The sequence below is a fragment of the Zootoca vivipara genome, chromosome 10 (assembly GCF_963506605.1).
Source record: "Zootoca vivipara chromosome 10, rZooViv1.1, whole genome shotgun sequence".
In the NCBI taxonomy this organism is placed as follows: Eukaryota; Metazoa; Chordata; class Lepidosauria; order Squamata; family Lacertidae; genus Zootoca; species Zootoca vivipara.
The window spans coordinates 37046693-37058862 of record NC_083285.1 but is presented as its reverse complement, the minus strand read 5'-3'; the positions used below and the strand labels follow the sequence as shown (position 1 = coordinate 37058862).

Sequence of the window (12170 nt, the reverse complement as noted above, 5' to 3'; positions counted from 1 at the left end):
CATTCAAGATTGGGTCGCAACACAGGTCTGGGCTGTGCAAGTTAAGTGTGTACACATTCCCAGCATATTTTTCCTCTTATGTTTTAAAAAGTGTTCCCTTTTAAATGTTATGCATCTTGCTCTTTGCTTAAAGTTCTCTGGAGCTCCTGTGTTCCATCTGGGTTCGATTAGCTATAGTAATTCCTCAACTTATTTATCTGTGTGAAGGCAGTGTTTGAAGGTCACCCCCCCCCCCCCGGGATGTAAAAAGGCTAGTTAAGTTTTGTGTTGCCAGTTGGCTTACAACATACAAAAACACAGCATTTCCATATGAATGAGGCCATCTGTTTCCACTGAAATCTTGTGCAGCTGAGTCTCCAATACCAAACCATACCTCTGTTCCTTTCTGCTTCAAGTCCTCTAATCTTAAAAGAGATTGTAAGGAAAGGAAAGTGCTGACCAGTGTTCACCCACCCCCACACACGTTGCAAAACAGCTGTGCGTGCATTTACATAATTGCTTTGCCCTGTTTAGATTTGTACATTTCTCCTTATTACACTGTTTACATAAAGTATTGCTTGGCTGGCAAAGATGAACTGAACCCACTCAGTGGGTGGGTTAAGTATGTAAGGAGATGGCGTGTTTGATCTTCCCCTTACCCCACAAAATAAAAGACAGAGAAATTCAGAAAAGAGCACATTTTTGAGTATTTGGCTCCATATGCAGCCACTTCGAACTGTAATGTCTTCCGCTTCCCATAAAGTGTCCTGGGAGCTATAATTTAAGGAGTTCAGAGTTGTTAAGAGACAGCCATTCCCCTCAGACAGACACAATTGCCAGTGACTTAACAATCAATTCCACTTCCTGGGAAACTCTGGGAATTGTAGCTATTTGAGGAGAATAAGGGTCTCCTAAGAACTTTCAGCACCTTTGACAAAATGCAGTCAAACAGCTTTCCATTCTATTAGATCAGAAAGAGAAATGGATTGTGGCTAGGTATGGTATTTTCCAGGCAAATTTTCCCCAGAAGTTGTACCTATTTTCTCCAGTAAGCTTAAGCGTAGGATCAGATCAGCTGTGCCTGAACTTCCCTTCTTTTCCAAAGCACAGAAGTGAGAGTGTCTGACCTTGGGCTGCATATCTGGTCCTGGGGAATGTGGCTGAATGGGCCTTCTGCATGTATACAAGGGAAATAACATGACCTATATTACCGGTAGTTGCTTGGAGGCCAGTTTTTCAGAGGCTCTTTGTGTGCCTGTGTTTGTACTCTAACAGGATTTCCGGGATTCAGTAGCACATGCTTCCAGGCAACTTGGAAAGCCAGTCATTGAAGACAGGATCCTAAATCAGATCCTGTACTACCTACCTCAACTGTATGAGCTTAATCGGGACCTCTTGAGAGAACTTGAAGAGCGGCTGTCCCACTGGTAACTACACATTGAGAGCATAGATTCCTGCTTACTTATTGGGATTACTTATTTGAGATATTCAGGCTTCTAGTACTGTGTGCTGTTTTTATACCACAAAGTTGAATTACAAATATATTGATGCAGCTATTTTTGAACCGAGGTTTTCCCTGGATGTGTGTGTGTGTGTTTATGTACTCACATATATTAGTAGTTTGCAGCTAGATTGGCTATTGGGGTCAAAGGCACCAAGTTCCTTCCCCTCTTCATCTTTACTTTCTATGACCAAATCACTCCTGACTAAATGAGCCTTTCTAAAATGTCATTTGACCCTGCTTGGCTGTGTTTGCTATTTTTACCATAGGCTATTTGGGTGATTGGGGCTGAGCCAGGTCAGGACCATGACATGGGAGGAGGAAGGCTTTAACTATTTGTTCCACCATACTCCTGATCAAGCCTCCTGTTGCCATTTGGCTGCTAATTGCAGTGGGAGGATAGCATCCATTGGTACCAATGGGTGCTTTCCTCCCACTTTGAATAGCAGGCACCTCCCCCCTACATCTGGACCACGGCTGTGGCAGAAAGGTTTAAAGCTCCACCTATCCCAAATGTCTATATGTAAAAACTAATTAATTAATATTGCCAAGCAACATTGATAGCATCATGTCTTGTTAGGGGCTGAGTTCTGCTAGGCAGTGTAGCAAGGATGGAAAAGGAGATGGAAGAAAATCTGAATTTTTGCCATACCTTTTGTCCTTATGAAGCCAAGTCAGAAAAATATTGACCAGGCTTACAAGGGCCCCTCTTTTTACCTTGAAGGGTATATATGAAGAAGTGAGGCTTGTCCAATGGCCAGGTTTAGCTCAAAGGCTACCAGCTTGCCCCCCTTCTGATTTAGATGCTCGTTTCAATAGCAGTCCTTGCAAACACTTTCATTCTTAACACATGAAAGGGACTGAGCAGGGGGTCGCAGAGGAGGCCTGGGGGTGGGCACTGTTCTCCCAGGATATGTTCCCTCCATCATGCATTCTTCAGGTTTAAGTTCTAATTGTCCACGGTGTTAAATTCTAGGATTGACCACCAGCGAATTGCTGATATATTTGTGAAGAAAGGACCATACCTAAAGATGTATTCAACGTACATCAAAGAATTTGATAGGAATGTAGCTCTTCTAGATGAGCAATGCAAGAAGAACCCTGGGTTTGCTGCTGTTGTTCGAGACTTTGAGGTAATGGAGCCTTTTATCAATGGTGTCAGATGATACAGTCCATCTTTTGACTTTAGTTTTCTCTAAGGGCTGGTTTGCACAATGCCAGAATACAAAATGCACGCACGTGTCTCTTGTCAGATACAGTGTGCATATTTTTTTCACTTTTGGTCCCTTTTTAAAATGCGTGTGAGCAGAGATGCTACACATCCCCCATAGTAGCTTGGATCTTTTTTAAAGGATCAAGAAGCAAGCGATAAGAATAACATCTGGTAAGCAACACATGCACATCGTATTTGAGCATAATATGAAAGTGGAAATAGTAAACATTCTCTTTACGATTACTGTATAACCGAAGTTCTGCAGGGGAAGTACAGCAGAGCAACATAGCTGCCAAGTCTCCCGTATTCCCTGGGAAATCCCCGTTTTTCCAGCTGTTCCGAGCTGGAAAAATGGATTTTTTTGTTTTCCCCCAGGTTATTCTGCCACGGTGGCCATTTTGGAACTGGGCGGAGCATGCTCAGAAGCGACTTTTGATGCTGCTCTGCCCAGTTCCAAAATGGCTGCAGTGCGACTTCTGGCGTGGCGGCCATTTTGGAACTGGGCAAAGCAGCATCAAAAGTCACTTCTGAGCATGCTCCGCCCTGTTCCAAAATGGCGGCAGCACTACTTCCAGTCTGCTACTTCCAGCCGGTCCGTTATTTCTCCGACAGCAACTTGGCAGGTATGCAGAGCAAACGACTGGAAATTTAAAACACCCAATTCAGAATTCTAACTGAAACATTCATTCTTAAAAGCACTGATTCTTCAAAGATACAATATCATGAAAAGTGTCTTGGAATCTCTTTGTGATCAAAAGATTTTGTCTGCCATATTGTCGTTTACAAAATGTATCTAGTTCTGTTGACAGATTTATAAAACCTATACATTTAATATTTTCATTTTAAATAACCTTTTGTTAATTTTGGCATCACCATTGAAATTTTCTTCAATAAAGTGTATGCAACCCTTGTACACAAAATTGATTACTGTCTCATAGGCTTCCTCTGAAAACTGATGCAGTAAGAGTCTAATCCACCAATATGATATAGAATAGGCACCGTAGAAGATTGGCTGGAGTGTTTTGATTTCCTTGAAACAACTCATTTTTAATGAATTGGCAAAACCTGATATGGAAAGCAACAATCAAAACTAATATACCGTATATATTTTTTAAAGAAGTTTGGTGACCGTGGACTTACAGCTAGCAAGGAGGTTTGCATCAGATGCAATTTGGCAGCAGCATTCTTTGTTCTTTCATCTAGTGAAATGTATAACTGAGGTTAAGAAAATAAATGTAAGCAAGAAAGGAAGTAATATTTCCTCTATTAATGAGTCTCTCGTCAGCCCTGTACAAGTCTTCTGTCCACAATAAATGACTTTTTCAGGCCATTTGAACTGAATGGAATTTTAGAAGCCGGTCAAGTCTCTTGGCTGAGTCCCTTTCCATTTGAGATTCAGTTTTCTGCCAAAATGCAAATCCAAGGCTTCGTGCTGCCATGATTCCTTAATTATTGCTTGTTGAGTCTATACCATTTGTTGATCTGAGGACAAATTTAGATGGACGCATGGTGCCTCAGATTTGTTAAGTCAGAAAATCCTTATTTTCTATCACGCTTTGCAGCTGCCTGTCTGCTTTGTATGTGGCACTAAAGTAGACACAATTATACTTTGCTCACTTGGGGGTGAGGAGGAAATGATCAGAATGGTGAAGCTGTTGGTGTCATAGCATGCTGACATGTTGGCTAAATCCTACATCTATATAAATCTGAGCCAGCCTAAAGTCATCTTTAGATTGCTTGTAGGGTGAGCATTTGGGGCTTTTTAGTTTAGAGAAAAGGCAAATAAAAGGAGACACGATAGAAGTGTGTAAAAGTATGCATGGTATTGAGAAACTGAGTAGAGAAACATTTTTCTCCCTCATAATCAGGGCTCCAGATTAAGACCTTTGGAGACCCTAAGCACTTAAAAGATTTTGGTGCCCCCATATAGTTCTAATTCAAAATATTGTTTCATTTAATGGCTAATTCAGCCCTGCTCTTAATACTAGAACTCAGGGACATCTAATTAAACTTAAATGCTGGAAGATTCAGTACAGACAAAAGGAAATACTTATGTTGCCCCTTCCAACTCTACAATTCTATGATTCTGGGATTCACAAAGCACATCATGAAACCATGGAATTAACTCCCACAAGAGGCAGTGATGTCCACCAACTTGGATGGCTTTAAAAGAGAATTGGACAAATTCCTGGAGGATCAAGCTATCAGTGGCTACCAGATAACTATACTCTACCTCCACTGTATGCTTCTGAATACCAGTTGCTGGACTAGATGAGCCACTGGCTTCATCAGAACTTCTTTCTGCAAAGGCAAAGCCACAATTGAATAACAGCCCATTTAAAAAAAAGAAAGAGAAAAAAACAACCAATAGAGCTTGCAGACAGTAGCAAGAGTAAACTATTTGGTCTGGTTCAGGCAAGTTGTTTTAAAAGAATGTTAAGTTTCAAAATACTGGGTGTTTTCTTTTTCAGATGAGCTCCCGCTGTGCTAACTTGGCACTGAAGCACTATTTGCTCAAGCCAGTTCAGAGGATCCCCCAGTACAGGCTGCTTTTGACAGGTAAGAGCTAAAAGTCAATGCTCTACACTACAGGTAGCAAACCTCAACTTGCTAAGAATATTTTCACCTGAATTCAGATGCACGGAAAAATTGTACAGAGAAATTCTTCTGCAGTGAATAAAAATGCAAAGGAATAACACATCTGATTCTTTTTCGTCTTCTGCTGAATAAATGTTGATGATGATAAGCATCAGGGCTATGATGTTATGCTATGTTTCCACAGCTGTTCATTCTGGTTCTGCTGTTCAGGGTAGAACAGTATTGATTTCAAAAGGAAAAGGGAAGCTCTGAAAACTGATATAATATAAATATTTTTCTTATACCAAGTGCTGATCCATGCATATTCTTATTTTGGTCATGTTGTTATAGTTTTAGCTATAGTTAAAAAAATAAATCCATACTCTACTACTCCTTTGTAAAATTGACTTTCCTTTCCCCCCCTATTGCCATAAAGCAATAATAGAGCATGGTAGGACTTCTGTGTAAACATGCATATGATGACACTGTAACAGAATCCCTGCTCTTTGATGTTGAGAGTAGTCCAAGGATACTGCATAGTCCCACCTTCCCATCTAGGCTCCCTTCTGCTGTTTCCTTACCAGTGTGTGGGAACTTCAGCCATCTATGGACCTCTAACATGTCTCACTGGTAATGCCCTGAACATATAATCCCTTTACTATGAATCTACACAAAAAGTTGAAATTTCCTGGATTGATGGTCACTGTCATGCAGTTCCCAAAAATAAAAAAGTTCATGGGTTGTAGTACAGTACAGGCAACTCCTGTGTTTGAATCACAGGTGTTTGAATCACAACGCCACCGTACACATGAGCGTTGCCACGAACCCGGAAGTGGCATGAAAAGCAGCAAATATGGCCCTAAAAGAGCGTGAAAACAGCAAACATGTTCAAAAACAGTGTAGCAATCCCATGAACCTTTGCACCAACCTTTGAGGCATGTGGAGAGTTTGAGCAAGGAAGTTTGGAGGCAGTGATTGTGGTGGGGTTTCATGGACTTTCGGTTTTTTAAAGGGTTTCCAGAGTTTTAGAGGGTGTCTGCAGGCGCTTTCAATGGTGTTCCCAATATACACGATTTCACTAAAACACGAGGTGCCTCAGAATGTAACCCCCACGTAATTGAGGGGTTGCCTGTACTGTCAATGACTAATAGTCATGCAAGTAGTAGTGGACTAATTAAATCAGGGATCTGGAAACTTATGACGCTCTTGATGTTGTTGGATTAAAACTCCCATCAGCCCTACTCAGCATGGCTTAATGCCCAGGGATAATGGGAATTATGGCCCAGAGACTTCTGAAGGGCCACGGGTTCCCCATCCTTGATTTAAAAAGACAGGAAATGTATCTTCTAGTAAGAGAAAATGAAAGAAGCAGCATTGAAACAGCAAACTGTTGATCTCTTTTGCAAACTGTTGAAGAGGAGGGATGAGGTCTCTACACCAGGCTAAGTTTATGCTGCAATCTCCTCTTATTCTTTCAGTTCCTGCTTTGCTGCTCCCATGAAATTGTATTCATAATGAATAGTGAAAGAGCTGCTCTACTAGTAGTACTCCAATCTGTTGTTGGTCATAGGCAACATTTGGCTCTCTGAATCTGACGTCTTTTTATTTATTGCTTTATTCTGCCGGATTTTTGCAGAAATGTCAGGTTTTTGTAAAGATGCAGAGAACATGATTTATGCTGAGTTAGTGAATTTCACATTATTCAAACTTCCTCACTCTATTTTCTTTTTCTTGTGTAGTGTATGTACTTTGGGAAATCAGGAGCTGTAAATGTTGGGTTTGACATTGTTGCTCTTAGGCTTTGAGAAAGACCGTAGAACAAAATGAAGAAGAAAATAATTTCACAACCTGTCTTCTACAGTTCTTCTGAGCATCATTTCTGTTAAGTAGCTCTTCAGCTGAATCCTCAAATATATGACTCAATGAATAGTCAAGTGTGCTAATTACTCTGATATAGGAAAGGGATGTGCACACCAATTTGCAATACGGTACATAATATAGCTTGTTACATAAAATATACTTTCTCTAAAACACTTCTATACATATTGAGTTAGAGTCATTGCCCTCCCACAAAGGAAAGGACCCCTTTATTTATGAGATACAGGAGAAACACTCTCCGGAAGAAGCAGTTTTTGATGATTCCCAGTTTCCCTGCAGCTTATAGCACTATTTCCCATAGTCTTCTGGAGGGTCCACTAACCCTCTGGAACAGATTTTCTGGAGCACAGGAGACTACAAGTGAGAAGGAGAAATAAACAAACATCACCTTTTCACCCCCACTTCCTGCAGCTGGTAGCATAGATCTATTCCAGGCATCCCCAAACTTCAGCCCTCCAGATGTTTTGGACTACAATTCCCATCTTCCCCGCCCACTGGTCCTGTTAGCTAGGGATCATGGGAGTTGTAGGCCAAAACATCTGGAGGGCCGCAGTTTGGGGATGCCTGATCTAACCCATAAGCAGCATAATATACATAAAACCTTGGACTGCTCTGGGATGCCCTAGCTTAACTTAATTCCTGACTGACTGAATTCCAGGAGCAAAACACAGCAAAATGAGTAGGCCTTCCTCTGACTCAAGAGTGTAGTCATTTCTTTCCCTTCTGTTTATTCATATCCATTAGGCCTTCTTCACCTTTATCCTACAAACTATTATTATTTGTCGCATCCTTCTCTAGGGCTTGTCTGCATGCCAGAAAAATATCCGCTACTTTGATTTTCTCAGCTGCTGTATAAATAGTAAGATTTCTTTCACTGCTGCTTATGACTCTGCAAAAATGCTGCGTTTGCCTAGAAAGTAGTACTGTGTGGAATTTTGTCCCCCCATGTTGTCATTGTGGAAAAAAATCCAAGTCTGTAACGTAAACTTATAGTTGGTGCTTGAGGTTGAAGAAGAGCGGTGCTAATTACTGTACTGTAAACTCAGAAAACCACTGGGAAATAATAACCACTTCTGTGTGAGAGATCTGCATGAACACGCAGTCAGGAAGATCATCCAGACTGCTGCTGTTAATCATCCCCAACTGGCAGAGAAGTTATGGAAGGGGTGTGTGTGTGGCTAGAGTACAGCATGCTCACTCTCAGATGATGGTCTGAGGGCACAGGATGCAGCCACCTTGCAAAAAAAGCTAAGTTCAGTCCGACCCGGCTGCCCAATTCTTTCTTACCAAGATGCTTGCTGCCTTCTGGCTGGGAGAAGAGAGCAAGTGCCGTATTCATGCTGCCTTTATGTTTAAAAATTCATAAACCATATAACAAAAAATAGATTAGGGGGCACTTATACATATGCATTTTAAACCTACAAATTTAACATGAAACCTAAGCAACAATGCAATGGAACTAAGGGGAATAAAATTATTCAATCATCTCAAACACCGTAATTTAAAATGCCTGGCATATAAAAAGATTCTAACCTAGCACCAGAAATAATACAAAGTCGCTGCTCGGAATGCCTTCCTTGGGAGGGCATTTCAAAGTTGCAAGGAGCACCAGGGAGAAGATCCTCTCCTTAATATATGCATAAGGCACTTCTAGAAATGCCATGGACCAGTGCTTAAACCCTGTGCATTCAGAGTGCATTTCAGCTACATTAAACGTGTTTAATTCCCTTTGAAATCAGTGAGTGTGAGGACTCTTTGTAAATATGCAAACCTTTTCGGAGACATAATGATCTTATGGCTCAACTGGGCCACCTAGAGGTTCATTGTAATAACTTCATCCTGTTCTCTTCCTTAATAACATTTCTCTTTCCACAGATTATTTAAAGAACCTCTTAGAAGATTCTGCTGACTTCAGAGATACTCAGGGTAATTGCTTTTATAGTATTTAGTCCATAGTTTAATGAAAAGCATACATCTTCTTGAATTTATGGGCCCGGGGGGGTGTTGTTTCATTGGTGGCACAGCCACAAGGCTGGATCCAGACTTTCAGGTTTCTTGGGTTACACTTCTCTTGCAGTGGCCTGCATGTTTGCTCTTAGGGTTGGGGCGCATCCTCTGAACAACAGAAAAGGTGGCATAGGAAGCTCCCAGAGGGAGGGAATTGCCAGAGATCACCTTGCTTCACGTCCAGTCATGTTTGTTTGTTTGTTTGTTTGTTTGTTTAATTAATTAATTAATTATACCCTGCCCATCTGGCTGGGTTGCCCCAGCCACTCTGGGCGGCTTCCAACATGTATAAAAAGCATTTAAAAAACCCCTGATGTAAGCACCACTGGTTTAGGAATCCCTGAAGATCAGAAAAAACTTCTACAAGGCCAGTGCTAATGCTCTGTGTTATAGTTGTTGTTGTTTAGTCATTTAGTCGTGTCCGACTCTTCGTGACCCCATGGACGATAGCACACCAGGCACTCCTGTCTTGCACTGCCTCCCGCAGTTTGGTCAAACTCCTGTTCGTAGCTTCGAGAACACTGTCCAACCATCTCGTCCTCTGTCGTCCCCTTCTCCTAGTGCCCTCAATCTTTCCCAACATCAGGGTCTTTTCCAAGGATTCTTCTCTTCTCATGAGGTGGCCAAAGTATTGGAGCCTCAGCTTCACGATCTGTCCTTCCAGGGAGCACTCAGAGCTGATTTCCTTAAGAATGGATAGGTTTGATCTTCTAGCAGTCCATGGGACTCTCAAGAGTCTCCTCCAGCACCATAATTCAAAAGCATCAATTTTTCGGCGATCAGCCTTCTTTATGGTCCAGCTATGGGAAAACCATAGCTTTAACTATACGGACCTTTGTCGGCAAGGTGATGTCTCTGCTTTTTACGATGCTGTCTAGGTTTGTCTTTGCTTTTCTCCCAAGAAGCAGGCGTCTTTTAATTTCGTGACTGCTGTCACCATCTGCAGTGATCAAGGAGCCCAAGAAAGTAAAATCTCTCACTGCCTCCATTTCTTCCCCTTCTATTTGCCAGGAGCTGATGGGACCAGTGGCCATGATCTTGGTTTTTTTTGATATTGAGCTTCAGACCATATTTTGCGCTCTCCTCTTTCACCCTCATTAAAAGGTTCTTTAATTCCTCCTCGCTTTCTGCCATCAAGGTTGTGTCATCTGCATATCTGAGGTTGTTGATATTTCTTCCGGCAATCTTAATTCCGTCTTGGGATTCATCTAGTCCAGCCTTTCGCATGATGAATTCTGCATATAAGTTAAATAAGCAGGGAGACAATATACAACCTTGTCGTACTCCTTTCCCAATTTTGAACCAATCAGTTGTTCCATATCCAGTTCTAACTGTAGCTTCTTGTCCCACATAGAGATTTCTCAGGAGACAGATGAGGTGATCAGGCACTCCCATTGCTTTAAGAACTTGCCATAGTTTGCTGTGGTCGACACAGTCAAAGGCTTTTGCATCGTCAATGAAGCAGAAGTAGACGTTTTTCTGGAACTCTCTAGCTTTCTCCATAATCCAGCGCATGTTTGCTATTTGGTCTCTGGTTCCTCTGCCCTTTCGAAATCCAGCTTGCACTTCTTGGAGTTCTCGGTCCACATACTGCCTAAGCCTGCCTTGTAGAATTTTAAGCATAACCTTGCTAGCGTGTGAAATGAGCGCAATTGTGCGGTAGTTGGAGCATTCTTTGGCACTGCCCTTCTTTGGAATTGGGATGTAGACTGATCTTCTCCAATCCTCTGGCCATTGCTGAGTTTTCCAAACTTGCTGGCATATTGGGTGTAGCACCTTAACAGCATCATCTTTTAAAATTTTAAATAGTTCAGCTGGAATATCATCACTTCCACTGACCTTGTTATTAGCAGTGCTTTCTAAGGCCCATTTGACTTCACTCTCCAAGATGTCTGGCTCAAGGTCAGCAACCACACTACCTGGGGTGTACGAGACCTCCATATCTTTCTGGTATAATTCCTCTGTGTATTCCTGCCACCTCTTCTTGATGTCTTCTGCTTCTGTTAGGTCCTTACCACTTTTGTCCTTGATTATGGTAATCTTTGTACGAAATGTTCCTTTCATATCTCCAATTTTCTTGAACAGATCTCTGGTTTTCCCCATTCTATTGTTTTCCTCTATTTCTTTGCATTGCTCATTTAAGAAGACCCTCTTGTCTCTCCTTGCTGTTTTTTGGAAATCTGCATTCAGTTTCCTGTATCTTTCCCTATCTCCCTTGCATTTTGCTTGCCTCCTCTCCTCCGCTATTTGTAAGGCCTCGTTGGACAGCCATTTTGCTTTCTTGCATTTCCTTTTCCTTGGGATGGTTTTCGTTGCTGCCTCCTGTATAATGTTACGAGCCTCCATCCATAGTTCTTCAGGCACTCTGTCCACCAAATCTAAATCCTTAAACCTGTTCCTCACTTCCACTGTGTATTCATAAGGGATTTGATTCAGATTGTATCTTACTGGCCCAGTGGTTTTTCCTACTTTCTTCAGTTTAAGCTGGAATTTTGCTATAAGAAGCTGATGATTTGAACCACAGTCAACTCCAGGTCTTGTTTTTGCTGACTGTATAGAGCTTCTCCATCTTTGGCTGCAGAGAATATAATCAATCTGATTTCGATGCTGCCCATTTGGTGATATCCATGTGTAGAGTCGTCTCTTGTGTTGTTGGAAGAGAGTGTTTGTGATGACCAGCTTGTTCTCTTGACAGAACTCTGTTAGCCTTTGCCCTGCTTCATTTTGAACTCCAAGGCCAAACTTGCCAGTTGTTCCTTTTATCTCTTGATTCCCTACTTTAGCATTCCAATCCCCTGTAATGAGAAGAACATCCTTCTTTGGTGTCATTTCTAGAAGGTGTTGTAGGTCTTCATAGGATTGGTCAATTTCACTTTCTTCAGCACCGGTAGTTGGTGCATAAACTTGGATTACTGTGATGTTAAAAGGTCTGCCTTGGATTCGTATCGAGATCATTCTGTCATTTTTGAGATTGCATCCCATTACAGCTTTTGCCACTCTTTTGTTGACTATGAG

General features: G+C 41.7%; 1 protein-coding gene across 1 annotated transcript in view; it reads left to right on the top strand.

Moving 5' to 3' along the window:
• The window catches only part of FGD6 (FYVE, RhoGEF and PH domain containing 6), a 56821-nt gene that overhangs the window by 24907 nt on the left and 19744 nt on the right, over window positions 1-12170 (top strand). Inside the window, exons 6-9 of the mRNA XM_035128371.2 lie at window positions 1255-1406; window positions 2457-2613; window positions 5165-5252; window positions 9024-9074. Of these exons, the coding sequence (XP_034984262.1) occupies window positions 1255-1406; window positions 2457-2613; window positions 5165-5252; window positions 9024-9074 (448 nt within the window). The remainder of the gene's footprint in view (window positions 1-1254; window positions 1407-2456; window positions 2614-5164; window positions 5253-9023; window positions 9075-12170) is intronic.